This window comes from Anopheles maculipalpis, chromosome 2RL (assembly GCF_943734695.1).
Source record: "Anopheles maculipalpis chromosome 2RL, idAnoMacuDA_375_x, whole genome shotgun sequence".
In the NCBI taxonomy this organism is placed as follows: Eukaryota; Metazoa; Arthropoda; class Insecta; order Diptera; family Culicidae; genus Anopheles; species Anopheles maculipalpis.
The window spans coordinates 67,196,743-67,222,058 of record NC_064871.1 but is presented as its reverse complement, the minus strand read 5'-3'; the positions used below and the strand labels follow the sequence as shown (position 1 = coordinate 67,222,058).

At 44.2% G+C, this 25,316-nt stretch overlaps 4 protein-coding genes across 4 annotated transcripts in view; 1 reads left to right on the top strand and 3 right to left on the bottom strand.

Annotated features, from left to right (window-relative positions):
• The window catches only part of LOC126556257 (proteasome subunit beta type-5-like), a 375,585-nt gene that overhangs the window by 121,105 nt on the left and 229,164 nt on the right, over positions 1 to 25,316 (top strand). The gene's annotated exons all lie outside the window — the stretch shown is intronic.
• LOC126567407 (gastrula zinc finger protein XlCGF8.2DB-like) lies at positions 389 to 2,861 on the bottom strand. The gene is made up of 5 exons (XM_050223631.1): positions 2,553 to 2,861; positions 1,535 to 1,856; positions 929 to 1,045; positions 810 to 846; positions 389 to 740 (listed from the first exon to the last, which is right to left on the bottom strand). Exons 1-5 carry the CDS (start codon positions 2,859 to 2,861, stop codon positions 389 to 391), a joined length of 1,137 nt encoding a protein of 378 aa, XP_050079588.1.
• Positions 3,555 to 8,461, bottom strand: LOC126567406 (zinc finger protein 271-like). Its single transcript, XM_050223629.1, has 9 exons — positions 7,978 to 8,461; positions 7,791 to 7,907; positions 7,662 to 7,715; positions 7,590 to 7,608; positions 7,213 to 7,512; positions 5,168 to 6,249; positions 4,978 to 5,094; positions 4,028 to 4,064; positions 3,555 to 3,935 (listed from the first exon to the last, which is right to left on the bottom strand). Exons 1-9 carry the CDS (start codon positions 8,327 to 8,329, stop codon positions 3,578 to 3,580), a joined length of 2,436 nt encoding a protein of 811 aa, XP_050079586.1. The 5' UTR covers positions 8,330 to 8,461; the 3' UTR covers positions 3,555 to 3,577.
• On the bottom strand, positions 13,128 to 24,848 carry LOC126568743 (uncharacterized). The gene is made up of 6 exons (XM_050225281.1): positions 22,219 to 24,848; positions 18,230 to 20,859; positions 14,726 to 16,943; positions 14,484 to 14,606; positions 13,321 to 13,363; positions 13,128 to 13,241 (listed from the first exon to the last, which is right to left on the bottom strand). The coding sequence occupies exons 1-6, from the start codon at positions 24,740 to 24,742 to the stop codon at positions 13,196 to 13,198; spliced, it is 7,584 nt and encodes a 2,527-aa protein (XP_050081238.1). The 5' UTR covers positions 24,743 to 24,848; the 3' UTR covers positions 13,128 to 13,195.

Sequence of the window (25,316 nt, the reverse complement as noted above, 5' to 3'; positions counted from 1 at the left end):
TACAGCAAAAGTCGTCCCGAACTCGTTGGAATTGGGAATACAACCTGAACCGCTCCGAGTCGCTAACGGAATGCTGCGACGCAATAGATTGGTGTAATTATTTCCAACCTAATTCATTTTCAATGCAGAAAAATAATCTATACTTACTCAAACTCAAGACTCAAAAGTAACAGTCATGCGTAATATAAAGATTATTGTGACAAACGGTTAAAAATAAATGCAAATAAATATCTCCAACCACACATCCAATTAGCAAGTAATTAAAGGTTTACATCATAATAATATTTCAGTTTAAAAAACTTTATATTTTTTGAAAATCGATAACTTTTCTTTCTCTCGTCACAATGTTGACTTAAAACAAAGGCTTTCTTTTTTGAACTCTGAAGCATTAGCCGTTTATCGCATCATGTCCTTCCGGTGGTCCTTCCTGTTCTTTTTTGAATCTCAACTGCAGAATGTCACTGCTGGTAAATCGTATACCTTTATCTTGTTCAGTTGCGTTGCCAGTACCAGATTCACCAGTTTGGTAATGTTCCTTGTAATGATTTCGTAGATCCGTAAGCAACCGGAAAGCTGCCTCGCAACGATCGCACTGGTACGGGTTACTACCAACGTGTATTTTCATATGCTTCACCATATCGTTGCTCTGTGCAAAGCAGCGATCACAATAGGTGCATTTAAAGGGTTTCTCACCCGTATGGGTACGCATGTGGCGTTTAACCATGTAACTGGTAGTGAACCTGAAAAAAAAGACATTGCCATTATTGGATTTTCTACAAGATGAAGCTTCTTGCAACCACCATACGTACCTCATACCACAGACTTCACACCCAAAGGGACGCTCACCTGGAACGAACAAAAACAAAATGTAGCAGATAAGCGATCGCATGTAGAAGATACGAGGATAATACTGAGGTAGGATTCTCACCCGTATGAACCAATTTGTGCTTTATAAGCGAGTAATGCTTGTTAAACTGTGATCCACAGGTATCACAGCTAAACGCTTTCACCTTCGTGTGCGTATTTTGATGTATCGTTAAGCCTCCTACAAAAAAGAAAACAAACAAAATGAAAAATTGAGTGTAAAACTCCAAATGTAATTAACTGAATTTGGCAGATTCTTCTTTCTTCTTGGTGTTCTAATAATTTCCTATCTCTATGTCCCGATAAATGTTCTTGTATGTCTATTTCTCGTTCCTCCCTACCTATCCTTTTTCATTATTCCCTAAATCATTATACTAGTAAACGTGTGTCTACTTTCCGTTACCTTGGGGTGACCCTGGACGACAATTTGTGTTTCAATGTTCATATTGAAACCTTATGCAGATCTGCAATGAGAACCATGGGTCTCATTTTTATAATTTGTAAAAACTTCAATGATGTGAATTATCCTAAATATTTGTATATTAGTCTTGTCTCCGTTGGAGCATGCGTGATGCTCGAGAGCTCCTCTTTCGTCCTATGCTAATCGTTGCATCGTCCCATGCCAAACAGTTCTTAGTTAGTGTTTTATCTGAAAAAAAAACTCAATTACCTTTTGTGCTAAAACGACACGGACACAGATTGCATGCCCAAGGTTTACGCCCAGTATGTACAATAATGTGTTGACGAAGATTGCTGTTATTGTTAAACTCTTTGCCGCAGTGAGAACACAAATAGTTCGATCTGTGCGTGTGGGTTCGTACGTGATTCTTAAGCAGCTGTTCAGTTTGAAACCCTTTGTCGCAAAAGGTGCAGAAGAACGATCGTCCGGTAGCATGGGAGTATAGATGCTGCTCAAAGGCCGTTTGCGTGATAAATACCTTCGGACACTGCTCGCAGGCACGTATGTGTTCCGAATGGTTTTCCTTCAAGTGCTCCGTGAACTCTTTTGGCGAGGAATATGCGGGCGCATCGCACAGTACGCACTGGTACAGATCGATTTTGGTTTCCAGCTCATCCCCATCTGCTGGCCATACTTTTGTGACATTAATGCTTTTTCCTGTAGGTTTATTTTCATCTTGATTATTATTTTTAACCGCTGTTGAGGAAGACTGTGACGTTTCGGTAGCATCTAACTCCAAATTGTAGTTTTCCTGGCTCTTTTCATCTGGAACATTACCATCATCGCATTGCGGGCGCTTTTTCTCTTGCCGAGCCGAAATGAATTGCCCAACCGTATTGCCATCATCGCTTTGTGGGCACTTTTTTCTTTTCGTGAAGCGTAGTCTAGCCGCATCGCTATTGCCGTCACCACCATCGCTTTGTGGGCGCTTTTTTCTTCTGTTTGCAGCTTTAAGCTGTTTCACAGTACTTTTGCATTTGGTTGTTGTGCCCTTTTTTCTTTTCGATCTCTTTACGATCGGTACGATAATTTGACACATTTTTATGGATGTTCGATTTGATGACTGTACAGTTTCCGGGTGCTTCGGAACATTATCAACGATATTCGGCTTTACAGGAGATTCCTCTTCTAGAGAACAGTTATTTGGCACAGCTTGCTGCAGTTCTTCCTCTGATGGCTTACAGGGGTCATAACGCTCATCCGTTGCAGTTGCAGCAGTGGCATCAACGATCGCTATGAGCTGGAGCTGGTTTAACAAATGGACGCTTTTCTCGCACTGCTCGTACAATAGGAACGCATTTATCACTTTACACCTACAGTCTGAGCAGATCACCAACGGCCAATTCTTGAGACCATCACGCGCAACCTGTTCCGCGTTGTATAGCGCGGGAAATAGTTTTTCCAGCATAGAATGTAGGCTTAACGATCGTTCATGGTCGACCCGGTCGTAAATGCAATACTGTACATGGCACAATCCAACACAAATACGGCAACAATACGACCACAGTGGCATATTTTCAGTCTTCAGTGTATCCATTTCTAGATAGAAACTTCACTACACACGTTTCTAAATTGGTACCTCCATTAGAATTTGATTTGTTTATTCGGTGTTTATGATCGTATCGCAATTCGACAGCACCGATGCATTGTTTTCGTGTCAACACAAAACCAAAACACTCGATCAAGATTAATATAGCGGAGATGTTACATGCAACACATTTGTGTATCTATACAATTAGTTTAATTTTTCCGTTAAATTGCACATTATCCTCAAAGCTTGATAAATCTTCCTTTTTTTAAGAGAGGGAATATGATTCCCGCGAGGCCCCTTGATTGTTGAAGTTCCTTTTTTGTAGATTTCCCTGGTCGGCAAGGCCCCTGGTGACCTCCAACTCCGCCTATAGATAAATCCGCCACTGTTCAGAATATTTCATTTTATGACCGAGTGTCGTAGCGGTTCTTCTAATTGACAATCGTCGGTTTTAACCAATTCAATTCAAAGAGAATTCCCAAATGACCGTCCAAAGACTAAACCTACATGACTAAGGCCCAGGTAACTACAGAAATGCATTCCGAAAATGTGAGACAATAACATTAAACAGATGCTTTTTCGATGTGGGAATCGACCACAACTTAATGCATGGAGTTAGCTATAACAATTTTATTTTTTATCGCCATTCTAAGTTAGTACATTTTTAAATCCATACGATGGGTGAAATATCAATTAAAATAACCAATAAAAGAAAAACCCACCTAATTTTCATCGCTTCCTGCACTCTTTTGATTCATCAGGCCCATTTCCTTTTGGTACCGTAGCCTCAGTATTTCGGTACTGGTGAACCGAATATCCTGATCGTCCACCACCGGCGATGGTCCGATTCCGTTTTCACTTTCGATGTAGTGTTCTTGAAAATGGTTTCGAAGGTCCTTCAGCAGCCGGAAGGATGCATCGCACCGGTCACACTGGTACGGATGATCACCGATGTGCGTTTTCATGTGCTTCACCAGCACATTGCTTTGTGCAAAGCCACGATCGCAATAGGTGCATTTGTAAGGCTTTTCACCCGTGTGTGTTAGCATGTGCCGTTTAACGTGATACGGTGAGACGAACCTAGTAAGATGGGAAGGACGAGTAGAGCACCAAAAGACCAATGTTTAGTTAATGATGGTACTGTAGCGTTCGTTTTCCTTCAAACTACTTACCGCATAGGACAAACCTCACAGACAAATGGACGCTCCCCTAAAACACACCGAAGGAGATATGAAATAAAGCAATCATACTTTTACTCTATTCCAGGCAACCGGGCTACCCGGGTGGCCATTTACTTGAGCAGCTTAAAACTTTTTTATACCTTATCCAACTGTGGTGTATTCTAATGAAAATTCAATTATTTTTTCTTCTTTCCTTTGATATACATACGTTCCCCCTACTCTTAGGTATTTTAAAGTTATTGATATTCCAAGATGACATTGTTTTTTCTCTTAAAATTGAAAAACTTGAAAAATATTTTTTTAACTGCTTTACAAAATTTTCACAATAATACACTTCTTACAACTATCAGAAGATTGTATGTTTGTATCAACGTTATTTACGAGTTTTGACTGTTTTTAGACTGCTCATATCAACCTGTTTTATCAATCTTATGAACAATAAATTTGAAAATAATGTATATTTTACACGAGTGTGTCGTTTTACTACGTGTTGTTTCTTACAATGAAGAACAAGGACTTCTGCAACCGTTTTTATTCAAATAAAAACACATTTAACCTTTTCAAACTCATAATAGAATTCTAAAAAAAATCGAAATATATTCGTGCTTTTCAGCTCTTGAAATTTTTGGAGACATTTTGGTGTCAAATTTAGAGAAAGCACTTAAATAAAAATTTTTACATTTTGTCGAAAACAAAACATGTCAACTTTGAAGATACATAAATTGGATGTTGCTTAGAATTTTGACCGAGGGTTTTTGTGTTTAATATAAAGAAGGAGAGTTAACTTAACTTTCCCCAGCATATTTCATCGATATTGGATTACGTATAAAACAAATTTCAGGCTACAAAGTTGCTGACTACCCCGGGTAGTCCAGTTGTCTGGAATATGATGAAGTTTTTCTGGTTGCCCGGGACAAGGATAGTTTAGCTTTTTCGCTTACCTGTGTGAATGATCTGATGCTTAACCATCGAATAGTGTTTGTTAAATTGCGAGCCACAGGTCGAACAGGTATACGTCTTGTTTTTCGTATGAGTGCGCATATGTACGTTGAGATTAACTGTGTGAAATATATTAAATGACTAAATTGTACCACACATACAACCTTGCATAAAACCCAACGCCTACGTTACCTTTCGTGTTGAACCGACAGGGACACAAACTGCAGGGAAATGCTTTATTATCGTCATGGAGCTGCATATGCATATGAAGACTGCTCACATTCGCAAAGCTTTTACCGCAGATGGAGCACAGGCATTTTGTCCCACGCGTGTGCGACCGAACGTGACACTCGAGGAGAACTTCCGTCTGAAAACCCTTATCACAAAACGTACAGAAGAACGAACGTCCCGTCGCGTGGCAATACTGATGATGCTGGAAGCTTTGCTCATTAACAAATATCTTGGGACATTTGTCGCAGGATCTGATCTGAGTGGGATGTTCCGCTTTCAAATGTTCGGTCAACTCTTTGGGTGACTCGTACATCGTTCCTTCGCACAGTTGACAGCGAAACACATCGGTTCTCGTTTCCTGTGGCTCTTTTTGTCGCTTCCCCCTCCTCCTCTTAACCGTTCCCTTTTCTTCTGGTATTTTTCGTTCTCGCGGTACTTTGTCGACCTTCTTTTTGGTAGCTTTTTTGGCCTTGGGTGTGGGTGGTTCCCAGTCCGGTTCCGTGTTTATTTCTTCGGGGAAATCTATTTCATCTTCGTCGGTTACTGTTTCCTTTTCCCTTTTTACGATTGTTACCGTTTCTTTTTTCTCCCTTTCACGCGTTTTCACAGATCTCCGGGGTATGGTAAGGGTTTCAGGTGGTTTCACTTCGGTTTCTGGAATAAGATCGCATTCAACGAATCCTTCCGTCGGTACATCAATCGGAGTGAGTACTGGAACCTCTTCGACAATCTTGTCTTTGGTAAATCCTTGCTTTAGCAGCTTATCACCGCTGTCAAGACACGTCTCGTACAGCTCGTATGCATCTTGAACCTTCTGCTTACATTCTCGACAGACTGCCGTGGGCCAGTTCATGCTATAATCGTACTCCAGCTGTGTTTCATTAAACACCGAGGGGAACAGTTTCTCCAACACGATCTGTAAGCTCTTCGATCCGTATCCCTCGAGTGGTTCGGTCATTGGGTAGTACTCTTCCGTTTGTACCACGCATATGCGGCAACAAGTGATTGAATCCGTTGAATGCCAAGCCATCTTATCATCCATTGTTGAAAAATTAAGTAATTAAGTAAAACGCACGAAGGGAAATGAAGCACAATACTCGCTAACTTTTGTTTACTAAATTGCAAACTTCCCGACTTGCCACAACCAAGGAGGCAAGGCGTCTTTTGTTATTAATTGTTTTGTCGAGCTGTCAAGTTTGTCAAATCTAAACGACATTCAAGGTGTATGCATGTAAGATGTGCTGTTTGGTGGTTTTTTTTTCGGAAAATATAAATAAATTTAAAGGCATTGGTCCACAAGCAAAATTTCAATTGCAAATGAAATTATAAAAAAAAAAGCTCATCCGGTCTATTCATCAACTCTATACTTTAAAAACGCTCCATGGAGGAATACTTTCAATGATGCCAAACAAGCACAATGTTATAAACAGACAATAAGAACAATTATCAACATAGTTTCATACACTTCAGTCGTATATTTTCTATTTTAATCCTCAAAAGCCATATGCAACGTGCTTGAATAGTTAATACAAATCAACTTCCTACTCTAGCACGCTCTTACTTTATTACTAAAGCCTATGCCAAACCATTCAGTAGGTTAGTTTTGTTCGCTTTTTGAAATGAAAAAAAGGGACAACCAGTTGAAGGAACCGGTATCAATCCTCGACGGAACCGACTGTCCAGCTGAGGCTTAAATCATGTCAAGGAAGATAGCTATGGTAGGCCTCTAGAGGTTCCGAAGAAGCGAAGAATCATATAATTACCATCTACCATTAAGCGTCTCATCCAAATAATATTTTTTACCAGCTGTCGTCCTTTCTGACAAAACTGAGACAAGAAGCATCTTAAATACGAAATTTCAATTGCCTTTCTGTGACAATGGTGGCAATGAGCTTTAAATGGAGGTAACTGTTTCTCCAAATTGAGCCCCATTGGTCGTTACTTCCTATCTGAAACATCTTGTGTGCTATCACTGCTTTGTATAATCCCTCCTTTCGAGCACTTACTGAACTGCTGGGAATTCAGTTGCTTCGGCCATAACTTTGCGATTTTCCGAAAATTCTTCGTATCTTTTGCTACTGTATTGTGCCATTTCCTTTTCGTATCGCATCTTTAAAATGTTTGTGCTAGTGAACCGAATGCCTTTATCCACTTCAGGCGATGAAACAGTTCCATTATCGGCCGGCTGGCACGTTTCTTTGTAGTGATTTCGTAGTTCCGTAAGCAATCGAAACGAAGCTTCGCACCGGTCACACTGGTACGGGTTCTCGCCCAGGTGTGTTTTCATGTGCTTCACCATATCGTTGCTTTGCGCGAAGCCACGATCACAATATGTACATTTGAAAGGTTTTTCACCCGTGTGCGTAAGCATGTGCCGTTTAACGTGATAGGTTGAGACGAATCTACAAAAACCAAACAATAGTACGAATTAATAAAAGAATGTTTCTGGATCAACTATGAGAAACAACGTACCTCATTGGACATAAATCGCAGCCATACGGACGTTCGCCTGGAAATCGAAAATATCGTACAGAGTAATGAGTGAGGAAAGGTGTACGAATCTAAACATTGTAGTACTACTCACCTGTATGGATTAACTGGTGCTTGATCAAAGAGTATCTCGTGTGGAACTGTGACCCACAAGTGTCGCAACTAAATGGCCTCAATGTCGAATGGGTTCGCTGGTGTAAGTTTAATGCACCTGTTGGAGGGAAAGAATGAAATATTTACTGCAAAGCTAAACAAAAAAGATACTCCCACTTCGAACGTACCTTTGGTACAGAACCGACTAGGGCACTGGGTGCAGGCCCACGCTTTAACACCCGTGTGGCGCACCAGATGCTGTCGTAGATTGCTCTTACTGTTAAACTTTTTCCCACACAGCGAGCACAAAAACTCGGCCACGTGTGTGTGCGATCGGGTGTGGCTTTTGAGCAGATTTTCGGTCTGAAAACCCTTGTCGCAGAACATGCAGAAGTAAGAGCGCAGGGTAGCGTGACAATACTGATGATGCTGGTAGGCTGGCTCACTCATAAACACCTTCGGGCACTTGTCGCACGTACGTATCTGGTCCGGATGTTCTGCCTTGAGGTGAGCGGTAAGTTCCATTGGCGAGCTGTACATTTCTCCTTCGCACAGCTGGCACTGGTACACATCCACCTTGGACTGCAGCTCTTCAACTTGATCCGACGAGTCGTCTGCTGCTTCCGATGCTTTGATTTTCGCTCGTTTCTTCTTCTCCCGCACGTCCTCATCGTTGTGCTTGTCTTCGATATTCGCGGACCTAGCTTTTGCTGTAGGTTTGCGGCCCCTTTTTTTTGGCCCTTTGCTTTCTTCGTCAGCAATTGACTTACAGCTCGAATCGCCAACTTCCGCCGAAGAACTTTGCTCCATGCTTGTTTCATCTAACTCCACCAATTCTTGATTCATCTTATTTCTTGCCCGTTTCTTTACAGGTACCTCCAGCCGCGTGTTGTTCCGCTTTCGCGTCGATCTGCGGGCCACACTTTCATCGTTTGCCGTTTCCTCCTTGACACTGGGTTCCATGTCGGAAGGCGCGTCATCGCCCGTTTCATCTATCAAATGCTCCGCTTCCTCTGTGTAGACGGCATTGCCATCTTCAAAGGTGTACTCAATCAAAACGTCGTACTGCCCACCTGAGCTGCAATCCTGTTCCGATTTCACAGTTTCGACCTCAATCGTCGTACGTTCCTCGGAGTATCGCTGCAGCCATTCTTCGCTGTCCACCAGCTGCGCATACAGTTCATACGCTACTAACACCTTTTCCTTACAGGTAACGCAAGCTTTCGTTGGCCAGCTCAAACCTTCGACAGGTTTGGCGTCCTGCCCGAACGTGGTCGGAAACATGGTCTTTAGCATAGTGTTAAGGCTCAGGCCGCGTTCCGCGTCCACCTCATCATCCATGCAACACTGTCCCACCGATTCGGTCACGCAGATACGGCACATCTCCAATTCTACTACATCCGATGAAATGTACTCTGCCTTCACATCCATCGCTGGTGGTGTCGTTCTGGAACTTTCCTTTAAATTAAGTGCTTTTATAAACAGTTTTCTCTTGTTGTTTACAGATGCGACAAATCACGTATTTTTGTTTGCGAAGTAGCCACAAACGTCAGAACGCAGCGCAGAACGAAGCGAATGCCGAGGTGAATACAAGCGTGGTCGGCACAAACAGGGTAAGTGCAATAGAGATGTGACAAGTATTTACTACGAGACGGTTGCAAATTACGAATGAGTTGGTTCTAATCGACACCAACGGATCTTTACCTGTCTTATCGTTTAGTATGGCTACTTTGACATAATCTCAACTCTTGTTGGCCACATTAAGACTTACTACTTAGTAGACGCCATATATGCTATCTTACATCTGTGTGGGATTAGATACAACTAGCGTCTGTTCTCCAGGTTAGGGGCGGCTGGTTGTCCTTCTGTCCTGGAATTCTACGCGACTTTGAACAACTAGGATACGAGATAGAAGAGGCCTTGCAAACCATCCCCAATATAATTGCAACCAAAGGAAACCTAGACATTTCGAAACGGATTAACGGATACCGACCCACGTTACGGAACAACGGATAACGATTGGAAACATGGACATAGATACATGGAGCAGCAGATCCCTCATAGCACGCAACTATCGCAGTAATTGCATGATCTACCAAAGTGGTTGTGAAAAGTCTGAACTCGGTACGGCGTTCCTGGACAAAGGTGAGATGGCGAAAACGAGTGATAGGGTGGTGGCCGATCAATGAACGGATGTGCAGCAATCTGAGCATTATCAATGTGCATAGTCCGCACCTTGGAAGCACCGATGACGATAAAGACCTTTTTTATACTCAGTTGAACAGGGAGTATAACCGTACGAGGCATTCATATCCACGATAGGAAGTTTCAGTGTCCACCTGCAGCACATGACAATTCTCAGCAGTCTCTTCCAGTACGCTCCTCGCTTCAGTTACAACTAGAGATTATCACAACAGACACTATGCCAGATCGACCACGTTCTCGCCGATGCAAGGCATTTCTCGGATGTCATCGATGTAAGGACTTACAGAGGAGCAAAAGTCGACTCAGACCATTTAAAAAATACTTATCTGCCACTATAACGCCTTTGCGGTTTTAACCTATTGTAGTAGAGGATATCAGCGAGAAATCTCGTTACTTGCCAATTCATCTTCCAATCTTGATCTTCCGAACGATTTGAAAGGCCTAAAACCATCCTCCCGGTTAGTACGATACTGCGATATCTTAGTAGAAAAACAACGTAACACCGATTCGGACAAACTAGTAGGAATTAGTAAAAAAAAAATATATTAAAAAAAATCATCCCTCAAAACGTTAATCTCTAAATCTTATGTTTATTTTACTTTAAATTCCCATTCCACATCTTCGTCCTTCTATCATTTGCTTTACATTCCTACTTTGTTCTAACCTTTTGTTTGGATCATAATTTGTTCACTGCTGTTTGTTGCTTTTAAATGAGTTTTGTATTCCAATCCACCACATGGACACACATAACGAACGCCACCGTTGCGCACCTTTTTTTTGTTTGTTTGTTTGTTTGTTTTTTTTTTGTTTTGTTCTATATTCTACTCTGTTCTCTTCATGTATTTTGTTGTTGCTGTTGTTGTTGCAATATTGGGTGGGGTATTGGTTAAATATCTTATTACAAGTACAATAATAAATATAATAATAAATTAATGATGCTCATGAAATTTGTTATACTCTTGCTTGCGCGCTTCTTCTTTTCGCAATGGAGCTTTACTGATTACTGAATGAAAAGAGACACACGGTCTATGGGGTTCTGGTTGAAATTACCACCCAGCGATGACGAGAGCATTCCTATTGCGCTTGTGTGGTGTTTGCTGTGTATTGTGTATGCTTTTTTTTTTTGTTAGTAAGGATGAACTGAGTAACGTTTCGCCTATTGAGAGTGCATTTATAAGGTGACAAAACGACGGGCGGGCTAGGATATATGCCAACATTAGTATTACTTAGTTGTCTCTCCCTCTTTTCTCTCTCTTTCTCTTATTCAACATAGCTAGATTTTGCTTTTCTTTCGCATCATTAGTTTGCTTGTCTTGTTTTCTTGTGTATGTTTTTGTTTGTTTCTTTTTACATATTGATTCTGGACGAAATACTCACACACACAATTTAAAAATGAATAAAACTGTTTGAAGGTAGCACCTGCAACGTCCGTCCGTGGCAGGCCATTAATTACACAAAACAAGCGGTTTGCGATAGGACGCGCGAACACGGAAAATAAAACGACAAAAATACTTTCCCTACTACTACCTATCCAACGTAACACACACTCAGATAGCGGAGTGGCATGGTGTAGTACTGCTATTGTTACTACATCCACTACTGCTACTGCTACGAATACACGCTACTACTGCTTGTGATACGATGATAAAACGAATCGTGTTGTTTTTTGTTTGTTGTTTTCTCCTCTTTATGTTAAAATTAAACAAGATGATAAAGATGTTTCCTCAAACAAGCTCTAGCATTATTATTAATGCATAAGTTACGATAAAAATGAGTAATAAAATAAGCATAAAATACAATTCTACGCACATCGCGTGCACAAAACTCACGAAAATTATGTAAAAAGCAGTACCTACTAACTTATAACATTCTATTGCTCGACAGTTACAGTTGAGTTGCCGGTGTTTGAAAGCGAATCGATTTGTGTTGTGTGTTTCTATCAGTCATCTACAATCATATTGTGCTTTGTAAACCGGGATAAAATAAAATAATTCATCTAAAAAAAAAAAATCTCGCTTTTGCTTCCCTTCCTACCTTTGATTCTCTCTTATGCAATTTTAAAGCACTATCTTACTAAAATTAAATTATATGTATATGCTGAGGCCACCGAGGAAACAAATGCATTCTTATGTTTTACACGACCAACGGTGCCCCAGATTGTAGATGTTTTTTTTTTGTATGTTGCATGAGTATGAGTGCTGTGTTTGTATGTGTGTTTTTCTGAGGACTAATACGCACATACTGATGCATTTGCACTTACATACTAATTATTCTTCCATGTTAAGATTTAAGACTCTATCGGTGATGTGTGTTGTGTTGCATCATTCGATCCGTTGCAAGGGCCACGAGAGCTAGGTAATAGACTGCACCATCCGATGATCCGACCTGATTTTTTTTTCTCTCTCTCTCTCTCTCTCTCTCTCTCTCTCTCTCTCTCTCTCTCTCTCTCTCTCTCTCTCTTTCTACCATTTTCGTGCATAACATTACAATTATAAGTAGGAATATGCTTATACAATTTGAACTACCGAACCTTGCTTTGTTGTTTCGTGTTTTTTTTCTCTCTGCTTTCTTCTTTCTGCACTTTGCCATATGTTCTTTTCAAATGTGTGTGTCTATGTTTTTTTTTTATCCGGATACCAGGGGAGATGGGGTAGACTCTATAAAACTACGCATCCTATCAACTGCACTAGTTTTGTTGTTTTCGTTCCATTTCTACATCTGAGTTTTGTGGTTTTGTTGTTTATGTTTTGTTATATGTGGTTTGTTTTGATTTTTTTTCCTTACAAACTACACGCACCTCCTCCTGCCCCTATTACGGTTTATAGGCGATTTATATTCCTGCAAATGTTATTACTGTATGTTTTGTTTTGCTTTGCTACTATGTATAAGTATATATAGACTATGTATGTATATATATATATATATATAGACTTTCTATCCTGATTTTGCTTACACAATACTTTTTTTCTTCCTTACTACGACGACTAAACTTACACTGCTTCGGCGCATATGTGTTGAGTATGTGTGTGTGTGTTTGTTGGGTGTAAAAAGATACATTATTAGCTGCTATATTTTGTAATGTGTGTTTATCCCGCCTCTTCCACAGCATATTCAGCTGCTCGCGGGTTTTTAGCGTAAATTGTTAGCATTGCTTCAGTATATTAATTACTTTGTATAGTGGTGTTCTATTTTCCGGTGTCACTATTGAATGCAGACATGGTTGTCTACCTTTTGTGCGCTGTTGAAACTGTTGAAGAAAGCAAAAACCAAATTTTATACAACAACTAGAACGATTACACACAATTGTGTGTCTGTGCAATACTTACGTTTTCTTGCAGAAACTGCACTTGAAGGCTCCATTGCTGGCTTCTGAAGGATTTGAAATAACAATGCATTAAAATCATATGTAAATAGTGAATGCATTCATTAACTTAATTGGCGGCATTTTCGAGATTGCATGAAGCGTAATTCTCGTAAATTGTGACATCCAAAAGCCATTTTTTACCATGTAGCAGCTATGAGCCCTTATATTGGATATGAATAAAAAGTCATTTTTTATAACTCAGAATTTGACTATCTTGACAATACGGCGACGCCCGTCATGCTTAATAATAAAAAATAAATAAATAAATTATTTGACTGCATTATCTGTAACCGGAGCGCTATAACTTAAATTGTATTACTTTTTTCCAAATTTTTATTTACGAATATTCGATGTTGGTGTCATGATGGTATCATAGATGCCGGTATAGGACGTTGACAGAAAACAATATATAAATATGGTTCAAGACGTAAGCAAACTCGTTAAAGAATCATGAACAAATACCCTAATGATGGTCTAATCACCAATGGCCATGGTCAATGGTGGGTTTAACGGTACGCGCACTGACCCGGACTGTTAAGGTGCTCTGAACACCCAAAAAGCTACCACCCCCAGTCAGCAGATTAAAAAAGAAAGAGATCAGATTCCACTCCGCGTCACATTTTAAGCTACCTAGGGACTAATAACGTCACTGGGCATGATAAAGTACGTTGAAAGATGTTGGCGTGATATACACATCAAATGTAATGTGGTCCGTTGGACAAACGGTGGACGTCGGCGACTTTCCCACACGGATAGTATAGTACGCAGGAAGCCGATGGCAAGTTGAGCATTTTCAAGGTGGTAGACCAGCGCAAAAAGAAGAACGACAAAATTGAAAATGTTGACATGCGCCTATCAGTTTATCTACAGCCTGAAGCGCTGATATTTCTGCTAAAAGTGATGGGACAACGGATTGACGGATGAGCGCCTTACTGGGGAGACAACAGTATTCTTGCTTTTAACACCACTATTGGTTTGATATACGATATAGATTCAGAAAATCTTTCGAAAGGAATTATAAGAGATTTGATTGGATCCCAAAACTCTTGACACAACAAAAGCCACGACTTAAGCTGAAGAATGCATAGAATGAAACACCTATTTGAGAAAATGGTCTATACTTACTCAAGTAATGTTCTTCTCGGTGAGTTTCGTATGATTTCTTATAGCTAAACGTTGCCGGACACTTGTCACACTGGAACGGCTTCTCGCCTCTGTGCATTGTTTGCACGTGTGTGGTTAACAGAGCTAAAGACGAACAAGAAAACAATCCATCATTTAATAACACAGATCAAGCGAGCAAGGATGTGCTAATAAATAAAATTCTAAATAACGAACACAAACGCAACAATAAAACAAATACTCACACTTCGCGTCGAACGAATCGCCGCAGAAGTTACAATCGTACGTTTGCGGTTCCGCCGGTGTCAGCAGTTCGTCGGCCATCGATTCGTGCTGTTGCCGAATGTGGCGCTGCAGATGGCCGACATACTCGAAGCGATAATGGCAGACGCGGCACTCGTGCGGTTTCTCCTTCGAATGGTGCAGCTGCTTGTGCTGGTTGAGATTGCATGGGTAGAGGAACTCCTTCTTGCACAGCTCGCACACTATTTTGCCCCTGTTGGAGGACGACGATTGCGAGGAAGACGCGGATGGTGTGGCTTGCAGGCGGGCCGACAGTGCAAGTCGCGAACGGTGCGTCGCCATCAGATTCATATTACGCTGGAAGCTGGCCATCGTCGAAGCAGACGACTGTTCACCTTCGTCCTCCTCCTCGTCGTCGTCGTCGTCCTCCTCCTCCTCACAAGCACCACCACCCTCACCATCGTTCGTGTCCGTAATGTCGTCATCGTTCTCATCGTCGTCGTCCTCTTCATCGCCATCATCTTCACCACCACCGTCTCCTCCATTGTTGTGGCTAGGTTTCGTCGATCGGCGCTTTTGCTGCTGATATCGCATGCTAAACTCTTTGTCGAGTATATTATCCTCTAGCACGAGCTCTAGGTTCGAACTGTCGAATAATGGATCGCCTCCACTGCCATCTTCACCATCGTCCTGATGATAGTCGCCATCCGTACTACCGCCTTCCGTTCTGCTATTGTTACCACCACCATCGCCACCCATACTGCTATGATCCTCCGGACCCATCGGACCACCCATCCCAGATGATCCACCACCATCCCCACCTCCACCCATCGAATCATTAAACATGTTCTCGTGCAGCATGTTGAATGCACTGATACCGAACGGAACCTCCAAATCCATCGCTTCACTTCCAATGTGCGTCATCATGTGCGTCTTCAGCTCGTGTGCCGTCGGGAAGGTTCCGGCACAGATCCGACAAACCAGCTTGTCGGACCCAGCCGATGCACCGGTCTGGGCTTCTGCCGGGGGTGATGTTGCCGCCGTAGAAGCCGGTATCACACGGCGCAACTTACGACCACCAAGATGGATGCGCATGTGCATGGCCAGCGACCGTGCCTTAATGAACTTGAGCGAGCACATCGGACATTGGTGCGTTGGCACACCGGCCGATCCACTTTCCGAGCGTGGGGATGAGGTTGTCGGCGCAATAATCACATCGTCCGTTACCAGGCCACCATACTTTGGCACACTTTGACTGCTACCCTCCCCATAGCTTCCACCACGCCCGGACGGGCCACGGATCGGAGTTGACGACATGAACGGACCGGTCATATCCATCGCAGAATCCTCCTTAGCTTCGTTCGGATGGTGATTGGCCCGGTGTCGCACCAAATGGCCCTTGAACTCGAACCGATAATGGCAGGTACGGCATTCGAACGGTTTTTCCCGTGCATGATGCAACAGATGGTGTTGCTTTAGCTGGCAACTAAACTTGAACACCTTGTGGCACAGCTTGCATTGCCGATCGGTGGGCGCGATTCCTGTATCCACCGTGGCTGACGCTGCCGCAGCTGTGCGACTCTTGGCCTCATTAATGCGCTCGATATGCGTCTGCAGATGAACAACGAGTTCGTCCTGACGGGTAAATACTAGCGAGCACACGACGCATTTGAATTTTTTCTGCGTCCAACTACGTCCACTTCCACCGGTACCTTCGGATCCTGCGCCGGTCAACTGGTCAACATTACCGCCATCACCACCATCGGTCTGACTCGTTTGTCGGCCACTTGCATTCGCATCATCATCAGGTCCATCCATCAGCACTAGCGGCTGTAATAGATGAGAATTATCCAACTGATCATCCTGATCGTGGTCCTGATCGAGCATTGATGAACCTCCCATGGCATTCATTTGAGGTCGTGGAGGCTCGCGCAGATGCGTTAGCTCGTGGCGTTTTAGGTTCAGTTTGTGTACGAAGCTGTAGTGACACACTTTGCACTCGTACGGTTTACCCGGTTGATGGTGCAACATCGTGTGCTGATGCAGCTGACTGCGATACATGAACGTTTTCTTGCACAACTCACACTGGATGATGCTACGGCCGCCTGTGCGTCTGCGACGAGTTGGTGGCGATTGAGAGACGTATCCCATATGCATCGGCCGGGGACCACGCTGGTGCGAACGCATATGCTCGTGGAAGAGGATCTCGTTGTCGAATATCTAAAAGAGAGGACAGAAAATCACAATCAGTCATTTTATACACTGAGCAAAATAAGAATAACATCATTCTGTTTTTTTTTTGACAATAGTTTCAAAAGTTACCAACCGATTGTGCTTTTTTAAAGTTTGGAACCTTTTTTCGTTCCATTTTTTTCCAAAAATTCTTACGACCCATTAACATTCGAACCAATAAATTTATGAAAAAAGGATGCGGGAATAAAAATAGCACCACCTCGCTAGTAATACATTCTTCTAATTTTTTGTCTATTTCGGATTTGATTCAACTGAAGTCCATTCTCACTGTAGGCAAAGTTTCACACAAAAAAATTGCAAAAACAATCTGTACTTGTCGCTCATTAAGTATCAATGGGTAGTGTGTAGCATATAGCTACAATATCGCTCGAAAGAAGCTATTTTTTTAGAATATTAGTAAACCAGCAAAGATCAGCATACCAAATCCCAAAGCCTCTATTAATAAACGAAAAAAAAAAATTAATAATAATGATGGTAGGATTTCCGTGAAGAACCTGATTTTAATATACGTTGTAACATTGACGATGGTACTATGACAATAAAGCGATCTTTTCTTTTGGAGAAGAGCTCCAACTGGCCTTGATTTCAAGGACGCTAAAATCAAAGGATGCCATCTAAATGCTAAACTCCATCATAGATAAGGCCACAATTCATAGGCCTGAACTGAGTAAAATCATGTTTCCACGCAAAAACTTGAAGGATATGGATGGCCAGAACATTTTGCGGATCTGTATCGCGTAGAAAACCTTCAGTCTATTGTTTTTCGTCACATAAAGGACGAAACTTTGCAAACAGCAACACACATTTGGACAACTTTGACAAGTTGTAACGTCGTACTGCTGAATGCTGAGGACTCACGGAATTACATACCTTAATATAGCAAAATTACTGCTTTTTGAAATTATTCTAGAGTATAACGTACTTATAATGTCTTGAAAATACAGCTTCTTTTGACTGTTTGTTACAATTTATGTATCTGTTGATCAAAAGTCACAGTGGGTGCTATTTTCGTTTCATAAATTTATCGGTTCAAATCTGAATGGTTAGCAAGAAAATTCGGTGCAAAAATCAAAATTTTCAAAAAATTCAAAATAGACTGAACTAACTTTCTGAACATAAAAAAGCTGAATCGGTTGATAAATTTTGAAGATATTGTGAAAAAAACATGATGGTGCTATTCTTATTACACGCTGTGTAGAGCATACAATCGAATACAATAATTATTAGGTATCTCTCGAGAAAGTCACACGCACCTGTCCGCAGATTGTGCACTTGCTCATCTTCGGCTGGTCAGCTATCACGTCCGGCCCAATGTCTGGAAGAATCGCCACACCGTCGCCCTGCTTCGCAATCGACCGATGTGTTTGCAGATGCCAATCGAGAGACTTTTTCTTCAGGAATCGCCCCGAGCACAGTTTACATTTGAAGATGAGGGTGAATCCACCATTGTTGGAACTATTTTTGTTATCCTCGTCATCCTCCTCTTCACCCTCTGCTGTCGCCTCATCATCCTCTCCAAATTCGGCCTTGTTGGGGCGTGTTTGCTTTTTGATTGAATCATCCACACCACCTCCATCCTCCTTGACAGCAGTCGAACCAGCAGCGTCCATTGATTGGTCTGCACTTTCATCCGGCTCATCCGATGCAACACCCGACTCGACCAGATCCATCTTCGTACCGGGATGGGCCTCAGTTGCATGGGCTTCGTAAAGTTCGCGAGATTCAAACTCTTTACTGCACACCCGACATAGGTAGCACACCTCCGAATGTTGCATCTGGGCTGCCTCGAGCGTGTGCGTTTTCATGTGACCATTCAGTACGCTTTCGCGAGTGAACGATTCCGAACAGATCGGGCAGGTGTGCGTACCGCCCCTAGATATTCCAGAAGAACTGCCGCCGCCGCTGCCAGCCATCTGTCCCATCGCTGCCCTTGCCGAAACATTTCCGCCATGATTGGACATACCCGCACCATAGCCCGGACTGTACATCGGACTACCCGGTGCTCCCGACCAACGGCCGTGCATGGCCGCCATATGCTGACTAAGCAACTTCCGACGGGTGAATGTTTCCGAACATTTCGTGCAACGGTAGGTGGTGGGCTGCGTTGGATTGCAGCCGAGCTCGTGTCGCAACATGTGTGCCGTGTAGCTGTACTTCATTGCGAAACGATAGAAGCAGATGTGACACTCGAACGGTCTACCCTTGGGCGAATGGACGCGCTTATGCCGCCTAAACTGGGACACCGTGTTAATGACCTTGCCGCACACCTGGCACGTAAATATTTGCTCGCCCGTGTCCGGATTGAACGAAATCTCGTCCGGATCGATTGGCATCTCTTCCGTCGCATCATCATCATCCTCTTGACCTTTGGAGCGCTTCTGTCGCTTCTCGCCGCCCGTTGCCTCATCATCCTCCTCATCATCCTCTTCACCGCTGTACTCGTCATCATCGCCAACACTGTCCGCTACGTCCGCCCCTTCATTATCGATCGTTTCGTTGTACGGTCGCTTACTGGCCGTACGTTTCATCTCTGCCACGTGCGTTTCCAGATGTGTGGCCAATGAACTTTTCGTTACAAAACGTGCCTGACAAAGCTTGCATCGGTACACAACCGAACATCCTTCCGGCGCTACATCAGTTTTATCAGTCGAATCTTGCTTCTTCGAATCAGCGCCACCATCGTCCGCCTCATCCATGTCGTTTTCTTTCTCTTTTTTGATATTATTCAACGATCCATTTTCACTGCTTTCCGCTTCCGGTGTTTCCTCTGCCGGTTTGTCTTTTGTGGCAGCTTCCGCCAGTTCGGCCTCACTGTGCGTACTGCTGGTGTGACTTTCAAGAGCAGCACGATCGTTAAACTCCATCAAACAAACGCCACACATGAACGCGAGCTCCATATGCCGCGTCAGGAAAGCTTCCGGATGCTGCTCCTGCAAATGCTCATTCAACAGGACCTCACGTGTGAACGATGTGTTGCAAACGGTGCAAATGTGTTCGCGCTTAATCTGCGCACCTGCACCGGAGTCGTCTCCCTTACCAGTGTCCTCTTCCTGTTTCGTGCTATTGCGCACTCGCTTCTGATCCTTGTGCTCCTGCAAATGCAACAGGAAGCTAGATTGGTTCGCAAAACGACACTGACAGATCGGACATTCTAGCCCGCGATGTTTATCCGCATGCACCGCCAGCATGTGACGCTTCTGCAGCGTTACCGCCGGGAACGACATGTCACAGTAATAGCACTCGAACCCTCTAGCGCCCTTGCGCCGGTCTGCGCTTCCGCCCTCCAGTGACGAGTCTAGCGAATCCATCGTTCCGGAATCCGTTCCCATCGTTCCGACACTGTTAATCGACATCATGTCTCCGGCCGCCATGTGGGTGCGCATGTGCACGATTAGCCAACGCTCCGTGAGAAACGTGTAGTGACATTTGCGGCATTTGAACGGTTTGCTGGGATCGTGCTGGCTGATGTAGTGATTCTTGTAGTAGCTGTGGTATTTAAACTCGCGGAAGCACTTCGTACATTGGTGGCTCCCATTTGGCAGTACTCTGTGGAATGAGTTGTAATCGAAGGCGGCTGGTGAGCGGGCGGCCTGTCCACCGGCCGATTGCTTCGTTCTGCCATCGTGCAGTTGACGCAACGCTTCCGGACCATTTGCGACCTGATGTATGCGCAGATGACTCTGTAGCTGCGGTTGCCGATGATATTTGCCCCATCTGCCGGCCGTTTGCTGCTGTTGCTGGTGCTGCTGCTGGAAACGCGATTGCAAGGCTGCGATGGTGGAGTTTCTGCGTGCGGTACTGGCCGCATGCAGCGGATATTGGCGATCGTATAGGTAAGAGTCGTCATGATCGTTCATTTGCATTGAACCCCGCTTGGAGATACCTAAAATGAATAGAAACAAGAGAATTTATCATAAGAATATGTATAAAATATTTTTAAATGTTTGTTTATAATTTTCAATGTAAGGAAACTGTCTGCATGAATCAATCATTTCTTGGGATTTTGTGCTAAGATTTTTTTTGTTCTATTACCATCTAAAGAGATTCTTTCTCCAATCCGTTGTTCATCGTCGTGATGGGAAAGTTCCATTTTTTTTCGGAACGGTTATAAACGGAATTGTTATAAGTATAGAGTTCTGTGACTTGTGAGAATCACTGTCAAGACAACAACGACTAACAACTGGAGACCAGGTAGAACGATGAAGGAATAACGGCCCTGGAAACGCATCAAAACCACAGATCACACTTTCAAGCACACCCGAGACGCCGATGCACTTTCACGGTTAAGAGGAAATACCTAAAACCAGTGTAAGTTGTAACTAGTCAGTAAATTATTTTTTTTTTACAAAAACCTGCATATTTATTCGAAACGCAGCATTTCATATCAATATGGGAACAAAGTTTAACAAATAAACGAATTATATTTTTAAACGAGCTTTTCCAATCATTTTAAAATGACAACCAAAGACCAGAGGATCGTTAAAGACTAGAAAGATGGAACTATTTTTTGTAGAATGCTTTATGAATGTAGGATACGAGCAAAATAAACTTTTGGAATGCTTTACGTTATTAGTTTGCATGTTTTATAGCTGAACAATTACAAATAAAATGTTACGCGATTGAAAACCTTTACATATATTCCTATAGTTTACTTGCACTTAAGGTACATTTTTTTAAGTTTTCTATTTACTTATGAATGAAATTGTTGTTCTTGCTTTCAACGCTGGATCGCATGGACATAATAGAGACATACCACGTAGTTGGATATTTGGTCCATCACTACGGGTGAACGGTTCGGATAGGTTTGGATCCAGCGCATCTGTCGCCGCACCATCGGGACGCACGATAATAATTTAACATTTGAAAACAAGCGACATGCTGGTACACGCTGTATTAGATTTTGCTCGAAGTTTGCTAACAAAAAAAAGTTTCCAATTCTATTTCCCTATCGAATGCGCAAAAGGTTTGGATTAAACCGAGAACATTTCCAGTTTGCGAATTGAGCATCCAAAAACCCGCGAACAAACGACGGCCGAATGTGACCTCAATCTATTCAATCCAGAGCAATTGGATGTATGAGAATCTCCGTTTCCAAAAGCCCGATCGATAATTGCTACTCAATTATCTAATTAACATACTTCACAGATTACTTTCCACCGACACAAACACACAAACGTTCGTCGCGGGACACAAATTGCAGTATATTGCAGGCACATTGGGGGAAGGGGGACAGCATACTCACCTCCACGGTAATAGTCGTCATCGTCGTCATCGCCAATCGCATCCACGCCATTATTGTCCAGCTTTTCCTTCTTGATGCGACGCATTTCGCCACCGCCACCAGCAGCGCTCGATGCAAGCAACAGCTTCTCCTGATACTTGCGGCGTAGCATCTCATCGTTACGCAGGCACATATCGTACAGCTCGTACGCGGCCAGCAGCTTCTTCTTGCAGGAACCACATATCCGGTCCGGCATACCGGCATTGCTACCGAGGTGCAGCGGATGGCAGACAGCAACCAGTATCGAGTAAAGACTGCGCGATTGATACTCGGGCACCACCGTACAGTACAGTGATTCCATCGACCGTTGTTCGCCGTCCGCGCCTTCACCCTTCTCGTCGCACAGACAAACCCGACAGACGTGTGCCACCGGTGCAATCCGATTGTCGTCGTTCTTTTCGTCGGTGCCGCCGCCGCCACCAGTACTAGCGCCGGGGCCTTCGCCCATTTCGATTTCCGGCAGCAGCGGTTCTAACTCGAGTTCGATCGATTCACTGTGTTTCGAGCGGGAACGGTGCATCGAAAGCTGTTCCCGCCTGCGTCCCGACATCCGCCGCCTACCCCCATTGTCATCGTCGTCCTCCATCTCTACCTCCTCGTCATCGTTGTCATCTTCGTCTAGCTGTTCGTCCATCTCCACCAGCAAGCTTTCCACCGGCGGCAGATTCTGCATCAACGATAAACCATCGATATCTTCTTCTTCTTCTTCCTCTTCCTCTCCCTCTTCCTCGTTCCGGTGGCCAAGTCCGAGTGGGTGCGGTGAAACCATCCGCGCAGGTTGCATCCCATCGAACGAATTCTCTTCGTTCGGTTCCATAAAGCGCACATGCTTTACGGACCGTTTCCGTGGCTGGTCGGACATTTGCGAGAGACCCATTGATGGGGCCAGCTGCTGTCCTTCGCCACTAGTTTGTGGTAGCATGCAATTCAACTTTGCCGCGGTGTTAGCTTGGAGTACTGCGTTCAGATCGTTGGTAGCAAGCGGATCTACCGGGACGACCTCTTCAAGCGCTTCGGAATCTTCGGATGCTTCCTCCGCGAGACGGGCAGCGGCACGGTTGTGCGCGGTAGCGGAGCGTGTGATGCGTTCGTTTGGAGGATCCGTCCGAGCTACCATCGGTGCAGGACCGTTATTACCGCCCATTGTTAATGAAAGCGATTGTTGTTGCTGTTGCTGTTGTTGTACATTGTCTGCTGGACTTTGATCAACTCCCGGGAAGGTGAACTCAGACTCCAAGGAAACTTCCATCGGGGCAGCTCCCTGCATACCGTACATCTGTGATGCTCTTGCCTGTTGCTGAGCAATAACGGGCATCTGGTTGGCCACCTTTAGCGGATCGTTGTTCATGACCATGTCGGAAGCTTTCGAACATGCAGCCATCTGTCCGCCACCTGCTCCTGCCGCATCCACCATGCACGGACTGGACGAAGGGAGTGAAACGGCCGCCGAAAAAGGTGATCGGGACGCACCGGAAGTAAAGTCCGAATGCATCGGTATCTGCGCTCGGCGGTGCTGCTCCGGTACCATCTGTTGCTGCTGTTGGGCAACGATCTGCATGGCACTGGGCGAACCTTGCTGCATGTAAGAAGTCACATGTGTCGGAGTGCCCGCTGTGTGTCCGTAAGCATTTCCGCCTCCCATGCCTGGCACACCGGGGGGTGAGGCAGCATTGGGACTCGCTACCATTGGACCAACGGTACGTCCACCGCCCGAAACTATCCCACCGGAAACTACACCCCCAGTTCCGTACCCTCCTGCGTTCGTTGGTTCCACCCCGACAAAGTGTCCCATTGTTGCGGAACCGACCACCGTTTGGGCATGGGTACCGAGCTGATCGTGAAAGTAGGATGCTCCGGATGTACCTGCCGATCCATCAACACCCCGGTTCCCGGCATACTGATTCACTCCGACCGATTGGTTCATCATCCGGCGCTGATGTGTCTGTGATGTCGTCTCATTCCCGTAACCGTGCGTGACGAACGCATTTGGCCCAACTACAACGTCCGCCGAACTTTGCAACGTATTTTGTGTGCTGTGATGATGATGGCCAAGGCCGGTTGTCATCGAGGAACCGGATGTGACTCCGGTACCACCGCCGGCAATGACGCGATCCGTTGCCAAACTATCGCCCCATTCCATTGGGAGCTGTCCACGAAGTGCGTTGCCACCGCTGTACTTTTCCTGCATGCAGGAAGTGGCCGCCTGTCGAGTAAAATGTTGCTGCTGTTGTTGATACTGTTGTTGTTGTTGTTGCTGTTGCTGCTGTTGTTGATGATGGTAATGCTGCTGTTGGTGATACTGTGTTAAGAGATGCTGTTGTTCCTGAAAGACCTGCTGCTGCTGTTGCTGGAACAGTTGCTGTTGCTGTTGCTGCTGCTGCTGGAGATACTGCGGTGGCACCTGTCCCGTTCCCACAAAACCGCTATCCTGCTGCACCTGAGGTTCCAGTACGAATGCTTTCGATTTCAGCTCCTCGGGATGCATTATGCCATCGTTTTTTAGGTGTGTTTTAGTGTGGAACGTTCGAACGACGGCGTGTTAATGCACAATCAATAGCGATTGATGGCTGCCATATGCCGCCGTTTCCAACCGCAACACGACTACTTTCGCGACACAATTACACACACTACGCGACTACGAGGGTGGCAAAATGATGGGCAATGATGTGCGAGAAGGTACTTTTCGCGACCTTTTTTTTGTTGCTCTCTTTCGCCCTTTACCACCGTTTTTTTCCCTTAACCGCCGTCTCCCTTTTCTGATGTCGACCGCCGCGAGTCGAGTGCACGGTGCAACAAACGGCGGGAGGAAAAAAGGCAAGTTTCTTCTCCTCCCTTCCCCGCTTTACTTCCTCACTTTTCCCCACCCCCCACTACACTAGTCCTCATCCAAAAACGAGAAGGAGGGCAGGCGCGCTCTCCCTGCTGCGTTTTCAACGAAGAAGATGCTGCTGCGATTTTTCGATGCACTTTTTTTTTGTTCGATGTCAAACGCACCGAAACACACGCATACTCACGCATGTATGCTTATTCGTACACACAAACATACACACACACGCGCA

Bases quoted from the DNA above. Each gene is read 5' to 3' on its own strand.
- LOC126567407 (XM_050223631.1), bottom strand. From the start codon at position 2,861: ATGGATACACTGAAGACTGAAAATATGCCACTGTGGTCGTATTGTTGC. The intron at 1,046-1,534 runs GTAATTGAGTTT...TCTTTTTTGTAG, and splicing joins GTGTCGTTTTAGCACAAAAG to GAGGCTTAACGATACATCAA. The intron at 741-809 runs GTACGTATGGTG...CTTTTTTTTCAG, and splicing joins TGTGAAGTCTGTGGTATGAG to GTTCACTACCAGTTACATGG.
- LOC126567406 (XM_050223629.1), bottom strand. From the start codon at position 8,329: ATGTACAGCTCGCCAATGGAACTTACCGCTCACCTCAAGGCAGAACAT. The intron at 7,716-7,790 runs GTGAGTAGTACT...TTCGATTTCCAG, and splicing joins GCACCAGTTAATCCATACAG to GCGAACGTCCGTATGGCTGC. The intron at 3,936-4,027 runs GTAAGTAGTTTG...CCATCTTACTAG, and splicing joins TGTGAGGTTTGTCCTATGCG to GTTCGTCTCACCGTATCACG.
- LOC126568743 (XM_050225281.1), bottom strand. From the start codon at position 24,742: ATGCATCCCGAGGAGCTGAAATCGAAAGCATTCGTACTGGAACCTCAG. The intron at 20,860-22,218 runs GTGAGTATGCTG...TATTCATTTTAG, and splicing joins TGACGACTATTACCGTGGAG to GTATCTCCAAGCGGGGTTCA. The intron at 14,607-14,725 runs GTGAGTATTTGT...GTTCGTCTTTAG, and splicing joins CGATTCGTTCGACGCGAAGT to CTCTGTTAACCACACACGTG.